An 18,246-nucleotide genomic window follows, 5' to 3' on the forward strand; every position below is an offset into this window, starting at 1 on the left:
CATATTTTTGTCATTTATTCCCTTCTTAGTTGAGAGGACTAAGAACTAAGAATTAATGCCTCACCAGATGTGAGGCATTAATTCTCTTACCAGGAGTTTTTCTTTAGCAGCTGAGGAGCTTGTGCGATTGGTGGGGACGTTCAGTAATGGTAAATTAGGGTTAATCATAATTGATATTGCCAAGCGTGTTTAACAGTTTAACAGCTTATACCTCTCATCACACAGTGGGATTGTATGAGGTAAAAACCTGTACAGGTTCCAGCAGAGACTTGAAGGCGACAGACCACTGTAAATAGTATGAAAAAACCAGAACATCAGACCAGGTGTAACCAGGAGAGAAAAACTACTGAGAAAACAAAAAGTTACCAGTTGCAGGGTTTCTCCACAGACAGCTTGCAAAGCCCGGTGGTCAGGCACCAGGGTGGTCCACCAGCAGCCCGCCAGGTTTTTCTATCAAAAAATCTTACCTTGACAGGAAATGTAAAAATATTACTGGGTAATTATATGTTACTGGAAGACTTTGTTGACAATAATTAAACATACATCTAGAGCCTTAAAAACGACAAAAAAAAACCCCTATAAAAATCATACACTGTTAATATGAATTTTTGTGCATGTCTGTTAAATCCCAGTTCAATAATGAGCCAGTGGATCTTAAAACACCATATAATGCTGGTCACATGTAGAGCCGAATCTAAGGCCCCTCAGACTAACGGATCTGAGGAGCCCCTCAGATCCCCCGTAAATGCTAACATTTTAACACTAGAATTTTAACATTTGTTTATTGAGAATAAACAATTTAATGCTGTTAAATGTGTTAAATAATCTTCATAGTTAGATTGTTGTGTTACCATAGCAACAATCGGATACTATGAGTTTAAGCTTGTGTTTGAGATCTGTTTGTTCACAAATACTTAGTAGACTACAGTGATCAGTGATCGCTTGAAAGCTGGCCCAATTAAACTCGGCCTCCTCTCCTAAATCTGCATTGAAATGCTGTTAGTGGTGCTGCTGTTCTTAGCTGGAAGAGGGGCCCCTAGGCCGGCCCTTTGTGACGAGAGCAGCAGTACTGCGCATCTCTGCTGGAGGTGAGGGACAAACAGGAAGCTTTAGTACCAGTAAATGTGGCACTAGCAGGGACCAAGCTTTTCCGTTTTTTTGAGTTGAGTTGGTAATAAGCGCCTGCAGAAGTTTCAAACTGTATGTTGTTACTTCTACAACAGGCAGGCTTACAATTATGTGTGTTTTTGTAAATGGTCTGACTTCCTCCTTCGCTTTGCTCAAGCTTCCCGTGTTGCACTGACAATTCACTTCCTCTTTCTCTCACTCAATGCGCGGTTTGGTCTGACTGCTTCATGTGTTTTGTAGGAGAAGGACCTTGAATTGCGTACAGTGAATTTGAAGCTGGAGCAGGTTGAAGCAGAGCTACAGGATCTTAACTCCCAGGAATCCAAGGATGAAGCATCTCTTGCTAAGGTTTTTGGCAACAGACTAAGTCAAATTGCTCAGTCTTTGTTCAGGCGGTTCCCCTGCAATCATCTGTGACCATCCATGTGATTTAGCTGAAGAAACAGCTTCGGGACATGGAAGCCAAGATCAAGGACCAGGAGGAGGAGCTGGATGAGCAAGCTGGCACCATCCAGATGCTGGAGCAGGTACAGATGTTGACAGGTTGTAGTCAGACAGCATATGTCAAACTCGCTAACTCAGTCATTATGCAGAAGAAACTTTATCTGATGACGTATGGAAGCTTTTTGATTCTTACAAACAAACGGGGTTTTATTCTTCTGTGTCGGGATGTAATGATGGGAGTTTGGGAGTAAATCTGCTGGGAGTGGTCAGGCTGTCCCTGACATGTGGACGTGTGTGTGTGTGTGTGTGTGTGTGTGTGTGTGTGTGTGTGTGTGTGTGTGTATGATGATTGATCTGTGTTTCAGGCCAAGCTGCGACTGGAGATGGAGATGGAACGTTTGCGTCAGACACATTTTAAGGAGATCGAAAGCAAGGATGATGAGGTGGAGGAGATCAGGCAGTTATGCAGTAAGAAGGTCAGGAGGATTAATGTTTCACCTTAACAGCACCACCTCATGTCTAACAGTAGGGGCACTGTCCTCTCAACTAGAGCGGCTTCAGGACAGTGAAAGAGAGAAACTAGGAGCACATACTGCAGTCTAATAGAAACAGTCATTTGATGGAATTCCTTACTACTATGAAATTTTCTGAAACGTTTTACATCACTCCAGTTTTAGTGCTTCTGGTGTTTAATTTTCTTCCTGACATTTTCTGTGTTTAGACAAGCTTCATTCCTTCCTTCAGCATTTACATGGAAATGTTGAAGAGAGAATCAGTTGAGCCAGCTTTATACTACCTGACCCAGAGGGCTCATTTTCAAACTGAAAACCACATAACAGGAGTTTTATAAGGGTGCTAAGTTAGAATTAGAGGTTTCTAAACGCCTTCGTTTGACCTCAAAGATCATTGGGGCAACACTAATCTAAATGCAGCATCTCCACATGACAACGGTGCTAACAATGAAACATTCAGGAAAGTCACTAGAATTTTATAATAAAGTTATATCACAAGGAGTCAGCCAGGCTGATCTCATAAAGCACTTTTAATGAATCATGAGCGCTGTGATGAACACAAGCGAGGTCCCTACCCACTTCACATCAACGTTTCAAATTAGAAACATAAGATTGACTTCAAGAGAGCATGTTCCCATTTATCCTGTCAGACATCTAAACATGACAACCTTACCGGGCTTTGAGACTTTGAGAGACAGAAACGACCCCATGATGTCCTACAATGTCATTGTCACGTATATAGACACAAGAAAGTGTCTTTATTTTTAGGTATATTTTAAGTGTTTGCATGTGTGTTTGTGTAGTTGAAGCAAATAGAGGTCCAGCTTGAAGAAGAATATGATGAAAAGCAGAAGGTGCTGAAGGAGAAGAGAGAGCTGGAGGCGAAGCTTCTGTCAGCACAGAGCAAGGTAAGGACACCTGATGGTGATGAGTGTCTGATCAGCTTTAAACAAACACTTCAAACACTGAACACAATCACCTGCACTGACAGTGCATCACCCGAGTGATGCTCAGGTGAAGACAGTATGTCCAGGTTCTTCTAGGTTTCACTTTCTACAGAAAATTTCTTTCTAGATGCACCTTTATTATATCACATCATAAACACGGGCATGGTTGTGAATTATTCTAACTTATACTTACCTAAATTTATCCTAATGAACAGACGATAAACGGTTGGGAGTCGCTCCATATAAAAAATAAGAAAAGTAACGAGGAAGAGCAACCTGATCGTTCCTTTTTGCCCAGGTGACAAACTGTGACATAGACACTGAGAAACGCCTGAAGAAGGACCTGAAGAGGACCAAGGCCTTGCTGGCTGATGCCCAGATCATGTTGGACCACATAAAGAACAACGCACCCAGCAAGAGAGAGATCGCTCAGCTAAAAAACCAGGTTCTGACACCCACTTTAAAAAAATGAAAATAAAAAAAAGCAATTACAAGGACTGCTAGTTATCTGAAACGATACTGATCACAAACTTTAAGATGCCTCTTCAGCCAGCACCTCCTTTTAAAGAGGAATTATCTGGACAAAGCACATGGTCTGTATAACTAAAGCTTTGGATAAACATCAGCTGAAAAAAAGCTAAAACTCAGTTCTAAATAACCTGAATTTTGAAGTTGGATTTAACATCAAACACTGAGTTTTGTCTCCGTTACAGCTGGAGGAGTCTGAGTTCACCTGTGCAGCTGCAGTCAAAGCTCGGAAATGCATGGAGGTGGAGATAGAAGACCTGCATGTTCAGATGGAGGAGATCTCTAAAGCCAAGCAGATGGTTGGTACAATTCTCTGCAATGCTTCTCATCACTGCAGCTTCTATTCTTCTAAAGAGGAAGCTTTTTTTCTACACTCTTCCTTTTATATTTTATCTGTGTTTTGAACCCAGTGTTAATATTAACACTGGGTTAATCAGTTGGTTAACCATTAGTTGATTAATGGTTAACCAATTAACCATTAATCACCAAGCGCAGAAGATCATAAACACTGGAGAGTAGGACAGTCTAGCAGAGTGGTCATCATGTGGTCATTGTGTCCTCCAGAAGCTTCAGCTTGTGGAAACCTTCTGTAACTAAGACATCTTAAACACTCAAACGTCTCATTACTCAGTCTGGAATTATCTAAAAAATTTCTTAGAGATCTCAAACAATATCTGCTTTTCAGTTGTAAACATGTGACATTTTTATCTTGTTATATAACATTAACATCTAATTCATTTTGGTCAAAGAGCTAAAATATCACATTATATTTATTTTTTACATAGACACTAGCAAAATTCTGGAAGCACAAGAGTATTTTCCCCATTTTGTAATCTGTGGAGAAAAGATGGCATTTTCCCCCCGCTGTTTTAACTCATGGTGGTCTAACAGTCTCCACATTGATCAGTTTGCTGCTTTTCGTCTTTCCAGCTGGAAGAACAGCAGAGCCGTCTTCAGAGAGAGAAGAACGACCTGCAGTCCAGGACGGAGGAGGACCAGGAGGACCTCAACGAGCTGATGAAGAAACACAAGGCTGCTGTGTCCCAGGTGCTCCTTGTCAGGAGTAGTCGGATAATGACTTCTAAGCAGAAAGAACTTCAAAATAATCAGGAATATCGAGTTATAGTGTCTTTTTCCAGTGATAGTGGAAAAAGAAAACTTTTAATTGGCTTCTCTAGATGTTTAACCAGGTCTGCTTGTTTGACACAGTTCATGTTGAAGCACATTTCAGTGCCAACTACAGTTTAAAAAGTCTGATTTGGTTTTAGCATTATACTTTGTAATTAACAGTGATCTGATGAGGATTGGTCAGTCTTATTGAAACAAAAAGCATCAAAATATTTGATGTCTACTCACTTCATTTGCTGACTGTCATCTGTCCTCTGTGTTGTGTTTCAGTTGGCTCAGAACTTGGCTCAAATGAACGACTTGCAGTCTCAGCTGGAGGAGGCCCTCAAGGAGAAACAGGAGGTTCAGGAAAAGGTTAGTTTTGGGATGAGTAAGCATCTGACTGAAAACTTTTTGCTGAGGATTTCCATAAGCTGCGTCTGAGCTGTACATGTAGTTACTGTATGATGACTTAAGTTTGCTGTGATATACCCAACTTAGTATTATTGTTGAGCAGCCAAAGCCATCCACACAGTAACATTGGGGGAGACCAATGTTACTTTGATGACGGTGGTTAGGGTAGTCTGTGTACAGAGAAAACAATAACACCTCATAGTATAAACTTTTATTTAGTTTTGTTGCAAGTATCCAGAATCTAAGGTGTGCTCACCAATCACATACTGAAAATTACTAATGCATGAAAATATTAGCTATTTGTTCTTATTCATGGTCATTAAATTGTTAATTATACCATTTATTTTAGTTAGAATAGGGGCAATATACACTATTATGTTAACCGTAAGAGGAGTGACTGAATCAGGCTAAAGCCTGAAGTTCTAATTTCCACTATTGTAGAAATAAACATGTTCTTCACTCAGGTGGCTGCAGTGTCTCAGCTAAAAAATGAGGCTTTTGCTCATGTATGAGTTGTGGGTTAAAACATCAGCTTCACTCATTTTTAAGGACAGTATGTGCAGCACTAAAGATTTCATATTATTTAAGTTAATAATACACTCTGGTCTAATAGCACTGATATGGGTCAGATGCAGGTCCTCCAGAGCCAGCTGGAGTTCCAGGAGCAATCCATGGTTGAGAAATCTCTAGCCAATCGTCAGGAGGCCAAGATCCGAGAACTGGAGACCAAGATGGAGTTTGAGAAGTCGCAGGTCAAACGACTGGAGGTGAGGAGCCAAAGTGGGACATGAGTGGGGAAAAGTAGTCATCAGTATGTATGTACACAGCTAACGACAAAGGTCTGTTTATGTAGTGTAGTGGTCTTACTGACCTCCTGATCGGTTTTTTTATTATTATCAGATGAGTTATTGTGAACAATAATCCAGAGTTATTGCCCACAATAATTCTGAATTACTGTTAAGAACTTCAATTGTTGGTTTGGACAAAAGGCAGGTGTGAAATGAGCAGCGCCACGTGGAGGATGATTGACAGCACTAAGACCATCCTCCTGGCTCTGATTGCTAGTTGCTTCTAGTTAGCACTGGGAGAAGGCAGAAGAGCTGAACTTTTTTCCGCACATTGTCTCATAACATGCTGTCATGACATAGTGACAGTTTCAACAAACATAAAACCTCTTCTTATAAAAGTTACATACTGAAGTTTTAATGATTAATGCAGTAGCATCTCAGCAGAAAAGAAGAATGGACTAGAATCCTTCATGAAAGAGTCAACAGCGCTCTCTTTCCTAAAACTTTACACAGTGACTTTAAAAGAAAAGCCAGGAGGCCAAAAGGATGAACAGATTACCCCTTAACTGTGTCTAAAACCTGAAAATGATCTTCATAAAGGAACAATGAACTCATTTATTACCTTATTTTGAGTTCTGTACAACTTCCAGACATGTGGAAAACCAGGATGGTGTACATTTTGCAACTTTTTGTGTTGCTGTACAGAATCTTGTAGCTCGTCTGAAGGAGAATGTGGAGAAGCTGACAGAAGAGCGAGACCAGCGCATCAGCAGCGAGAATCGTGAGAAGGAGCAGAATAAGCGACTGCAGAGACAGATCCGAGACATTAAAGAGGAAATGGGGGAACTGGCCAAAAAAGAAGCAGAGGCAAGCCACAAGAAACACGAGCTGGTAAGGAGGAGCAGTTTCCAGTCATCAGCTTTACTCCTGTCTTACAGACTGGACTCTTTAGGTTGGAGCGCTCCTTAGCACCAGCTAACATGACCAGGTGTCCCTCTCCCTCTTTAACAGGAGATGGACATTGAGAGCCTAGAGGCTTCAAACCAGAGCCTGCAGGCGGACCTCAAGCTGGCCTTCAAAAGGATAGGTGACCTTCAGGCGGCCATCGAGGACGAGATGGAGAGTGATGACAACGAAGACCTTATAAACAGGTGCAGAGCCCATGACCTGAAAAACAATAAAGTGATATCACCTGTGTTGTGCCAGCTTTATATCAGTTAAGCCAAGTTAACATGAACGGATAAGTGGTGCTCATAGTTCACCACTTACATTTTAAACTAAGCTCACAACTTTAACTAGTTCTCTTCCATTTCTTATATCTAAAACAGCATTTTGAGATGGAAATCATTTCATGAACAGAAAACTGAGAGTCTGACTGTAAATCACTATCAGCTCAGCTCAGACAGGGTTTGGCACAAGGTTTGATTTTTTTCTTCAAACTATCATTTTGCTGTCAGAAGTCCACAATAATTCTGAATAACGAATTGTTGGTTTGGACAAAAGGCAGTGTGGCATGAGCAGCGCCACACGGAGAATGATTGGCAGCACTAAGACCATCCTCCTGGCTCTGATTGATTGTTTCTAGTAAGCATTGGGAGAAGGCAGAGGAGCTCAATTTTTCCCCCACATATCTATCTGATAACATACTGTCATGACATAGTGACAGTTTCAACAAATATGTAAAAAATATATTTTTATAAAAGTGACGTACTGCAGCGATCAATCACTAAATTGGTTGAGAATTATTTTAATAATAAATTCATCATGATTAATCCAATAAATCATTTTGCCCTTAATAATAGAAAAATAAGATTTCCTTTTAGACACAAGCTGAGAGAATCTTCATTTGTGTGAATAGATCTGTCTGTAATATCCCTTCAGTTGTTTATCTGCAGGATGGTCAGAGCTCACAGCAGAAGCTGCAGCTTCTCTCTGTGTGTTTGCTCTGTCGCTCGTCTATTAACATCAAAAAATGGCTCAAAACCCCTAAATCAGTTTGACCTTCAGTTGATATCCTGATGTAGAAAGTGAAGCCAAAGGCAGCGCACCTTAAAACAAAGACGGGGCTTAATTATTAACATGTCAAAGCTAAATATGCTGTCTATTAATGCTCACACACACAGTGTGTGCAGTGTGCAGCCTGGTTGGAAATCCTGCAGCTCTGCCTCAGGGACGTATCCAAATTTTGCTTCTGAAAACTCAGACTAAACCTTTGCCTTCCCTTTACCCCCAAACAAGTGTGTTTAATTGATTTTAATATGAGCTGCATTACCCAGTTCAGCTCCAAGTGAATAACATTGTTCAGGGTTTACTAGCAAAGACTGTTTCTGGATGCAGCCATGCTACCTAAAAACCTGTCAGATTTTCTAAAGCGAGGAATATCCCAGCATCAGATACTCACCCAATTTTTTTATTTACTCTCATCTCTGCATTTTGCTTCACATGATTCTCATTTTATGTCCTTCTGTTGTCTTTTATTTTTCTCCTTCCTTGTCTTTTCTTCCTTGCATCATAACCATCATCATCACTGTGACCAGTTTGCAGGATATGGTGGCAAAGTACCAGAAAAGAAGGAACCGAATGTGAGGATCATGGTCTTGTGTTGTTTCTTTCTTTGCTGGAAGTGATGATGCATATATCACATGACGGATCAAAGCTTAGCTTTTATTTTCTCCATCATTTAGTTTATAAAACTTATCAGTTTTTCTCATGGGTTAAACAGTGAGGCTTACTGTGTCATAAATGCATCATCAACACATTCAACCCACCTGCGCTTTTTCATTGCATGCCTTCACATCCAGCTGAATTAGCATTACTGCTATTAACCGCACTATGAAACAATTTCTCCTTTTAACAGCAATAAACATCTGTCTTCATTTAGTTTTTTCACTGATGCTTCAGCCAGTGTGCAGCAGATCAAGGTGCCCCAGACACCATGAATCACCTGCTGCCTGTTTGCTCTGCTTCTAGCTAAATACGCCTCATTTCTGCCTGACTGAAGGACGCTGTCTGTTGTTGGAAGAGTTTCCTCAGTGTGAGCAGCTCTGCTTTCGGCCATGGACCTCACCTGGTTGTGGCTGATGTGTAATCAGTCATCACTGGTTACATGTGGGCATTATACCACATGGTTACCATCTGAATGACTGCATTTGATTTTGTGGATCATTCAGATTGTACCATAGAAAAGACATATCACCTGTTTGGGTTTCTCATTTTTAAGTGAGAAAAAACAAAGTATTAGACTGTAGGTTGTAGTCTGCCTGAACAGACAGCAGTCAGTGTCTGTTCTGCTCCCACAGATTTCACCCTAGATCTCAACTAATAGTTAAGTGCACTGCATTTAACAGTGCTCACCTTTTCTCACCTTTCTGCATTGATCCTAAGTCTGTTTCTGAGCTGCAAATTGTTGATGGACATAAAAAATGACTACCAGTAATTAATTCTTGAGTAGGATTTTCAGCAGTTACTCTAGTTTAGAGCAGAACACATTCATCAGACTCTGGGTTATTAATTACATATTAAGAAAACACAATCAGAATAAATTGGTAGGTGTTCCCAAAGGTTCAGGCAACACCAGAATCTTCATCATTCAAAACAATACATGCAATACATGTGAATTGGTTAGCTCTCATGTTAGCATCTGGAGCTAGCATGAGACACAATACAACCAGGTAAGTCAGCAGTTCCTGTCACTACCAGATGTAGATGGAAAATCGTTTTCATTCAACCAATGGGTTTGTTTCTCATAGGAAAAACGACACTGTAAAAGTGAGGACCAAACTTACAGAAAATAATTAGTTTTTTATTTACACCTACATGAAAATATAGTGGTATTTGTAGTACCCTTATCAGTGGAAAAATCTCTGTTGGCATTCAGGATGTTTTGTGTCTTTTTGCACTGATATATTGATGATTTATATTTTGGTGATTAAGCCAGAAAAGCTCCTGTCCACCATTCTTATCCGTTGCTCCCTCCACAGATTCTTAAGTTAGGACCCTTGATTGAGGCCCTCATAAATTTTCTCCAGAAAAACTGCCTTTTTATGTTCCATAATACATTTACAGCTGTCATGATCACACTGACATAGACATGCTAGATGGTCAAAGCTCAAAAAACAACTTGATGGCAATCAAGCAGCCTGATGTTAAACCTTCCACATGTTGCATGTCTGTAGTCCTTCATGCAGAAGGGAGGGATTGTCACAGTGTCTGTGGGTTTCCCTGCTTAATGCTTTTGCTTTATAAAGTGTATATGGGGCCTTTTCTGTTTAAAGTTTGCATTGGTTACATTTGTTATAGTAGAAAAATGATTTATAACACTGATACTTAAGTGTGAGTGATTGCTGTAAAGTTAACAACACAACGCAAGCGATTGTCGCCCCCTGCTGGCCCCGAAGGAATGAATGCTGCAAGACAATGACTCAATGCAATCTGCTGGGTTTCCTTAGATAAAAAGTTTTTAAATTGCTTTCAGTAATTGACTGAGCTTACTGTACTGTTTGATAACTAGGAACAATAGGATTGTATGCATGAGTGAATGGAAATTCGATATTTTTTAAACTGCCTCGAGATGACATTTGTTGTGAATTGGCTCTATAGCTTAGTTCTCCCAAAGCAGAGTGGATTTAATGTTGAAGACCAGGAGTAGATATGTTGCACATTTATATCATCTTTTATTCTTTATGACAATTTGCAACTACCTGCATGTCTAAATGAATCTTCTCAAACAACCACAGGGATTATTGAATTAAAAATTGCAGTATGAAGCCTCTTGACCTTTACTGATTGACCTTTCTCAGTTTATATTATGAGGCTTTTGGACAAAAATATGTGATGATTTCTTTAGTGTTGTTGCTATTGCTTTTATAAAGGTAAAGCCTGAAATTATTCAGCTACCCTGTAGATAAAAAATGATTTTTCTTTAACCAACAATTCTCTGACGGGAACTGAGACCAGTACTTATAAACAAAAGTATGATCAGTTAATACATCTGTTTTTATTTACATTTTATTAAAAAAAACTGTGTTGAAAATTCTTCATGCTTTTCTGAGTAACTCACAGACTAATCTTTTTTGGCATCATGAACCCTCGTAAGTACAACAAAGTGATACAAAGAGTTCCTGAACCTCCTAATCCACAGCCTCTCATGTAGCTCCATGCAGCTCCGTCTGTCTGCTTCTAGATGTTCTCTGTCTGTCTGTCTGCCTTTTGTCCAGATATAATGCTAAAGCCCTCGTCAGCCTCCGCACTAATATCTACACCTGTTCTTAATCAACTGTAACGACAGAAGACGTTTTCCTGGGTCGGCTCGCTCCCATTGAACCCTAATGTTGTTCTTCCTTTCTGAATGTCAGAAGACCTGTCTGTATTTGACTAACATTTCCATGGCTGCCTCTAACTCTCTCCTCTTCTGCCTCTAACGTCTCTTCCTTTCCCTAACTGGTGAGCAGTCAGGGAAACTCAGACACAGACTCTGAAGTGGAGGACCGTGTGGATGGAGTGAAGTCCTGGTTGTCCAAAAATGATGGCACTGTCAAGAACCTGTCAGATGAGGACAGGTCAGTGAAAATGTGTGGGTTATCTCTGCAGAAGATGCTTGTCTTATACGCACATCAGTGGAAGCAACATAAACTGATTCATCGGATTTGCTAGCCATAGGTATTTTTTGATTATATTCACTTTTGTTTGCTTGTAGAATAGAAAAATAATACATTTATATATTTTACTATTTATATTTATATATGTAAAACTTAAGTGAGGCAACGTTTTCTCTGAAATGACATTTCCATTTCCAATCATTGTGATTTAAGTCTTTATTTGAATTATTTAAAATATAACAACTACTTAACTTTTGGTAAAGCATGGTTACACCTGCAATAGGTAACACTCCTAGCATTATTCCTATAATGGAAAAGAGAGACATTTTTCAGCTAGCAGCAGACCCAAGAAGAATCCAAAATCTTAGTGAGCGCCAGTGTGGGGGGACGTAACGTGAATTTATGTGATTTATATTATGATATTTCACATTTATCTGTTGCAATTATTGGGGGAAAACAACCAGTTATAGCAAAGATCCCATAATATACATGGCTGGGCAGCACAGTGAGCCCTGCTTGACTTCCTGCTGAAGCCTGGAAGTGAAGCAGAAATGAGCCAAACATAAGGTGGGCTTTGCACACTTAGTGCCAAGTTCACTCAGTGATTGGTTGAAGCTAAACTTGAGAACTTGAAGGTCGAATTTCTCTGTAATCCATTTGATGTGAATATAAAACCATCCAGTCACAGACATAGGTTCCCTCAACTGCTGCCTGATGAAAATGATCAGAACATCCCACAGGAGTTATCTCACTGGTTCTGTCCATTAGAACCAAATTAACTACATTTATTTTAACTCTACAACCAGTCATATTTATCAAGATTTTGAGTTGAAAAATGTTGTCTATGATCTTTTAAAAAGAAAGATTATAGACAAAGTTTAGCCTCCTCAATTTTTCTTGTCTCCACAGAGAAACATGGTTCTCTAAAGCAGTCGAGCTAAATCATAAAGAAGTACTGGGGTCGTCGTTTACGACCTTCACATGTCCTCCTAGTGTCCTATACTGTAAAACTGAAAGGTCTCTGTCTCCTTCATTTCCCCCCTGTTTATTTACCAGCATTTCTTATACACTTTCCTTGAATATGTTCTCATATTACTTTTAAATGTAGTCCATTTTCTTCTACATTTGCTTGATTCAACTTTGTATTTCATCTTTGTCACAAGCTTTTCTGTGTTCTCCTTCATTCACCCTTTTCACACTGTGTTGTTCTAGATGTGCTGTAAAAACCGACTTAAAGGAAGGAAAAGAGTATAAAGAGGCTAAGGAGAAACATAAAGAGCAGAGAGAGCGACAGACAATCAGGCCGGTGCCTGTTGTGGCCTCTCTTAGTTATAGAAAAAAACCTGACCTGGATTTCATCATAGACAAAAGTGACTCCCTCCTCTGGTCTACCAAGAAAGCAGAGTCAGGCAACGTCCCAAGCAGATGCAAAACTGAGCTGCTAAACCAGAAATGTCATGTTGACCCTTATCTAGCCTCTTCTAGGAGACCTCCTCTTTCACTGGATGACGTGAGTGACAAACAGTCAGTCATCTCTCAGGCTGGTTCAGAGGCTAATGGTAGCATCAGGAAAGGTACGGACAGCCGTTGGGGTCATTTTAATCTTTCATTCACTAAGCCAGGATCATCCTCCACCCTTCCTGAGATAAACCTGAGGAATAAAGTATGTACTGGCAGCAGGTTGGGGCTATCAGGCCTATACACACACCATCAAAGCATCTCTGGTACAGACGGGGCCAGCAGCAGCCAGTGCCCTCCCAGTAGAAGATCAAGAAGTCAAAGTCCTGGAAGTGTTGGCCAACTTGATTCCCAGGTATTTCTAGTTGGTAGCAGTTACCTCGGTGACGATGGCATTGACCTAGATGACAGTAGAAGTGTGGCCTTAACTGAGAGGTCCATGTTCAGTCCTCTGTCTTCCATTGGTCGCAGTTTATCAATGCCTCCACCCAGAGACAGGCCCACTTCTGCTGATCTGCCAATTGATACCCTGGACATTCGGCCGGTCAGCCATCAGAACTACCTTGACCCTGACTTGGAGAAAGCCGTCAATGAAGTGCTGAATTATAAACCAATAAAATTCAAGCGCAGGAGCTTGGAAGACTCTGAAGATGATGAAAAATCCAGGAGTAATGAAAATGAGAGCCGAAAGATGGAGAATGGAGAGAGGATGTATCCCACCAGAGGTGCTAGATGTTCTGAATCTGCTGTGGATTGCAGGAGATCGTCCTGCAGTACCAGCAGCCATCACCATGGCAGCAAGAGCAAAAGAAAGAGCAAGAAAAAGAGAAGTCACAGCTCTGAATCCGACAGTTCTGGAGACGATCTTGTTGAAAGGACCAACTCTAAAAGGTGGCTCAAAAAGTCCCAAAAAATGTCCAAGAAAAAAGAGAAACGTCCATCATCGTCAGTATCTTCTGAATCAGATTCTGAGTCAAACTCTACATCAACTTCTGATGCATCTACCATTTCCTACCGGAGTTGCAGTAGTGTGAAAACAGCCGTGGGTAGATCGGTTCCCAGTCCAGATGAGGAGGAGACTCTGCCACCCAACAAGAAGCAGCCAATCAGTAAGAAGAATGAGAAACAAAGGAAGAAGAAGGTGAACCGCCTGATGATGAAGTACTTGTACCGGACAGAGAGTGACTGAGGCAGACAGTAGGTTTCTGGCCTGAAGGATGCTGTGAAGCATGGTGTGACCTAACCAATCACAGAATGACTAACATCATCAGCCATTCACTCAGCCTGGATGAGACTGCTGGTTTGTTTCAGTTAACCCCGGGTGGAAAGCTTTGTGCTTTTGTTGAGTAGCTCCATATCTGTCCTAAAGGGAGAGCAGAAGCTGTTTAATATTCCGCACAGTTTACTGCATGTTGAACATTTTAAATCAGTTTCTTCAAAGCACTTTGTGTTTATTTCTCTCTACCAGTTTTCACTATACATTATCTCTGGTACACAGAGCTGAGGGTTTTCAGTTGGTCACTTCATGTTTAACAGCTGTTTCCAACAAGGTCTATAAAATACTTCCCTTTATTTCAAGTTTCCATATTCCATTTTGTATGCATCTGATGCCAGAAGAATCTCATAGAGCCTTTTATGAGGGAATACTTTCATCTTCCTTGATACCCTGAGATGTTTCTCTCCACCACCGAACCAGGACTAAAGGGGTGCAGACAGCAGGTAGCGATTATACTGCTTCTTCTGCTGACAAGCTGAAGTAGCAGCAAAAACATCAGATATTCTCTAACCCAGTGGTTCTCAGTGACATGTCGCCACCTGTCAGTCAATCCAGTGAGTTTTTCAGCAACTGACCAGTCAGCAATCACAGGAACTGAACCTTCCACAAAGTGTTGGGGTTTATCATTACAAATGTGCTGTGGTCAGAGAGATTAGGTGGGAAATAAGCTGAAAGAATTCAGCCAATTTAAAATGAACCTGCTGGCTCTGTGGTTTTTCCAACTAGAACTGGAATCTCTCAAATAAACAAAGTTAAAATAGAATCCTCTCTTTCCATCACTGAGCTGATCCAGCCTCACTGTCCACCAATCTCTGTGGAAACAAAATAAAAATAAATAAACAATATGATGGACAGTGATGTTGATAGTGGGCTGCACAGTGGAGCAGTTGGTAGAAGGTCCTGGGTTCAAATCCCAGCTTTTGGTCTTCCTGCATGGAGTTTGCATGTTCTCCATGTTCATGAGTGGGTTCTCTCTGGGTGCTCCGGCTTCCCCCCACAGTCCAAACACACAACTGGCCTTAAGTGTGAGGGCGTGTGCATGGTTGTGTGTCGTGTGTGTGTGTGTGTGTGTGTGTGTGTGTGTGTGTGTGTGTGTGTGTGTGGGTGTCTGCAGTCCAGAGCGGACCCTGCCTCTCGCCCACTGACTGCTGGAGACCGGCAGCAGGCACAAGAACGGAGTGTGGAGTACAGAGTGGATCACAGTGGGCTTCCTGGAACGAGACAGAACAAAGTCTGAGATAATGATTGGCCAAACTAAACTTTGTTAAAAGAACTGGTAGAGGATCACGCTAACTGCACAGTCTGCGCTTCTGTTGGCTTCTGTTTTCATTTCACTTTTGTGAAAACGCAGCTCTCTGGTTGTTTGCGGTCTTTTCCCTTTTGTCGTGTTCGTTAACAGATTGTCTCCTCTGTGTGCTGCTGCAGCTCCCCCATCCGAAGACGCTCCCACTACGACAGGTCTGATGAGGAAGAGGAAGAAGTGAAAGAGGGCGGTCCGGGGACAACCAGCTCGTCCCGCTCCAGATACAGATACAGCAGTCATTTGAAAGATGACGATGATGATGATGAGGAGGTGTCATAGTGCACTCAGTCAGATTTAACACTTTGCTTTGCATGCAGAATTGCAGTGTTGGACAATCATGCACAACAGTAATGCAGTGGTCTGCTCCACCAGACACCTGGAGTCAGAGCAGTGGATGCTGGTAGCTGCTTGAACTGCAGACTCTGCCACACACAAGCTCTTCATCCACATTTCACACCTTCAACACCAAAATCCTACGGCTTTCCATGTATTGCCAAAAAGCATTAGCTAGCAGTACATGTGTACACTCTGCAACCGTTTAACAATGAATGCTTAGACCTAAGAAAAGCACCAGCATCCGTTCCTTCTTTCTCTGAACAAGTGCCGTTTTAAGAAGCAGCTGCTGCACTGTAAATCCATGACGCTCATCATCATGTGCTTATTATAGTCTCATAAAGTCTGCTCTTTATTTTCCTGCAGTATGCTCCCCATGCTGTACTCCTCCCAAAGAGAGAAGAGTGCATCACTCGGATGCTACAAGGATCTTTTTTTTTTTCTCCTGAAAACTTTAACAGTTTGAAGTTAACTTGAATTTCCTAAGTAAATACCAGATTAAAACACAGCGGCTTTGTTGTTGCATTTGCTATTTACACACAGTTTTAACTTTGATGTAGTTTCCTTCTTTATGGAATCCAGCTGATATTGCACCATTTTATTTTTTATATTATTGTTTCCCCAGAATTAGTTGACATGCTGAAAATGCCGTTTTTAAGAAAATGTTTTAGTTTTCAGGGACCAATTTTTTGTTTTGATTCCTTTGCTAATAAGCAATAATACAACCCAGGTGTGAAAGCAAAATATTATTTTTTTCTTTTTTTTTAAACTAAGAATTGATGAAGTTTAGTCTGGATGGGACACCATGAAACACTCATTATCTGCAGCAGCAACAAGGCTCACCATGACTGGTTTTCCTCTGGTGCTTCTTCACATGAACACCCTCACCTCCACACACAGCCATGGAACAGCTTGTAGTTGCCAGGGCAGCTAGTTAAGCTCTATGGCAACCTGTCACCATGTGGGTGCAGCAGCAGTCTGGCAGTGTGCATGTGCTACCAACCACATAGCATGCTAGTGTTACTCAGACTGTTTAACTTCCTGAATAGTTCAAGTGAAATCCCATTCTAAGACATTTATCATTTGCTCAGTAAAATGGACTAATTCAGGAATTAGACCAACATAAAAAATCCCAGTAAGATCCTGTTTTATGTTCCAGTGTGTTTGAATGAGCTGAACGGCCCTTTGAGTTACATTCAAAACTAGTAACCAGAAAAGCTTCTTAAAACACTCACAGGCCTGCAACGGCCTCATTCATATGGTGACGTCATTGCTGGAAGCACTGATCTGCACAGAGAACATGTTCCCATCCTGGTAACCACTACTTCATCACATGACCTGTTCCAGATGGTACTTCCTGATTCTTACATCGTTTTAGCTTCACATTTCTGCTGTGTGTGTGTGTGTGTGAGTGTGTGTGAATGAATTACACATTACCGCACCTGCTTTACTGCTTTCATAGTGATGTATTTGAAACTGCCTATGAACTACTTAATTTAACTTAAAAAAAACAAAAACTTATTGATGTCATCATTCTGCTGACTCAGCAACATGACTGAGTCAGAGTTGTATATTGAAATGGTGTAAATGTGTAATAAGAAAACGGGATGTAAATTGTTGAAAGGATTAATGAGACACTGGAAAATATTTAGAGTACAGAGCTGGAGTGTCCAGGCTGGTGGTGGGAGGCTGAGGCAGAGCGGTCCGGTCACTCTCTCTCTCTCTGACCAGGAGGCAGACCCACTGCTCCCACTAGAGGCATCATGTTTGGATCTTTTATTGGTTCTGGCGTCGATGATCCACACGTCTCCATTGTTCCTAACTAACCCACAGCCTGTGGAACCAAGATCATGCTTAAGCCGTTTGGTGGAGTTGTCTACCGTGTCACATTTAGCTCATTTTAATTTGAGCAACAAGAAAATCTGTTCTGAAATCTGAACATGTTCAGTTACTAGACGTGGTAATGAGTTTCAGTGTGAGAGTCGTTTTGGGTCAAAGGTGACTGCATGTCTGTCTGAGAGCTTTGGGTGGAATTTCACAATGTGGGATTTTTGGAAGCTTTTTTAATATATCTGATATCGACACAAAAGTGAACGTATTTTTACTGACATACACCTCTTTTTTTTTGGCTAACCCCTTATTCACTGTATTTATATACAAAACATGTAGGATTCATTTTAGCTTTGGAAAACTCTTGTTTCTTTTCTTCACTGAAAAACTGACCACTTGTTAATTTTATCTTTGCAATATTGTAAATAAATTCTAGTTATTGACTTGAAGCGCCTTTGACGTTGGCTTTTTCTGACTCAGCGAGTTATTGCTGTCTGCTTACTAAAGAGTTTTCCTCATTGATTATTTTCACACATAAAAATTATGAATGGTAACTCAGACAGACAGGAGAATGTCTTTTG

The 18,246-nt window shown here is 40.9% G+C and overlaps 1 protein-coding gene across 8 annotated transcripts in view; it reads left to right on the forward strand.

Annotated features, from left to right (window-relative positions):
• myo18ab (myosin XVIIIA b) overlaps positions 1-18,114 on the forward strand; it is an 83,247-nt gene extending 65,133 nt beyond the window's left edge. For 3 of the 8 annotated variants that reach the window (XM_027999698.1, XM_027999704.1, XM_027999699.1), the window contains 15 exons: positions 1,369-1,476; positions 1,563-1,655; positions 1,938-2,048; positions 2,888-2,992; positions 3,330-3,476; positions 3,745-3,858; positions 4,490-4,606; positions 4,958-5,041; positions 5,710-5,847; positions 6,574-6,759; positions 6,880-7,019; positions 8,406-8,450; positions 11,319-11,426; positions 12,678-14,120; positions 15,625-15,738. In XM_027999698.1, coding sequence (XP_027855499.1) covers positions 1,369-1,476; positions 1,563-1,655; positions 1,938-2,048; positions 2,888-2,992; positions 3,330-3,476; positions 3,745-3,858; positions 4,490-4,606; positions 4,958-5,041; positions 5,710-5,847; positions 6,574-6,759; positions 6,880-7,019; positions 8,406-8,450; positions 11,319-11,426; positions 12,678-14,112 — 2,931 coding nt within the window. In that variant the 3' untranslated portion in view covers positions 14,113-14,120; positions 15,625-15,738. Of the gene's footprint in view, positions 1-1,368; positions 1,477-1,562; positions 1,656-1,937; positions 2,049-2,887; positions 2,993-3,329; positions 3,477-3,744; positions 3,859-4,489; positions 4,607-4,957; positions 5,042-5,709; positions 5,848-6,573; positions 6,760-6,879; positions 7,020-8,405; positions 8,451-11,318; positions 11,427-12,677; positions 14,121-15,624 lie in introns of all 8 variants that reach the window. The other 5 variants (XM_027999705.1, XM_027999700.1, XM_027999702.1 and 2 more) reach the window with 5 other exon arrangements.
• The last annotated feature ends 132 nt before the right edge of the window (positions 18,115-18,246 follow it).

This window comes from Xiphophorus couchianus, chromosome 18 (genome assembly GCF_001444195.1).
Source record: "Xiphophorus couchianus chromosome 18, X_couchianus-1.0, whole genome shotgun sequence".
Classification (NCBI taxonomy): Eukaryota; Metazoa; Chordata; class Actinopteri; order Cyprinodontiformes; family Poeciliidae; genus Xiphophorus; species Xiphophorus couchianus.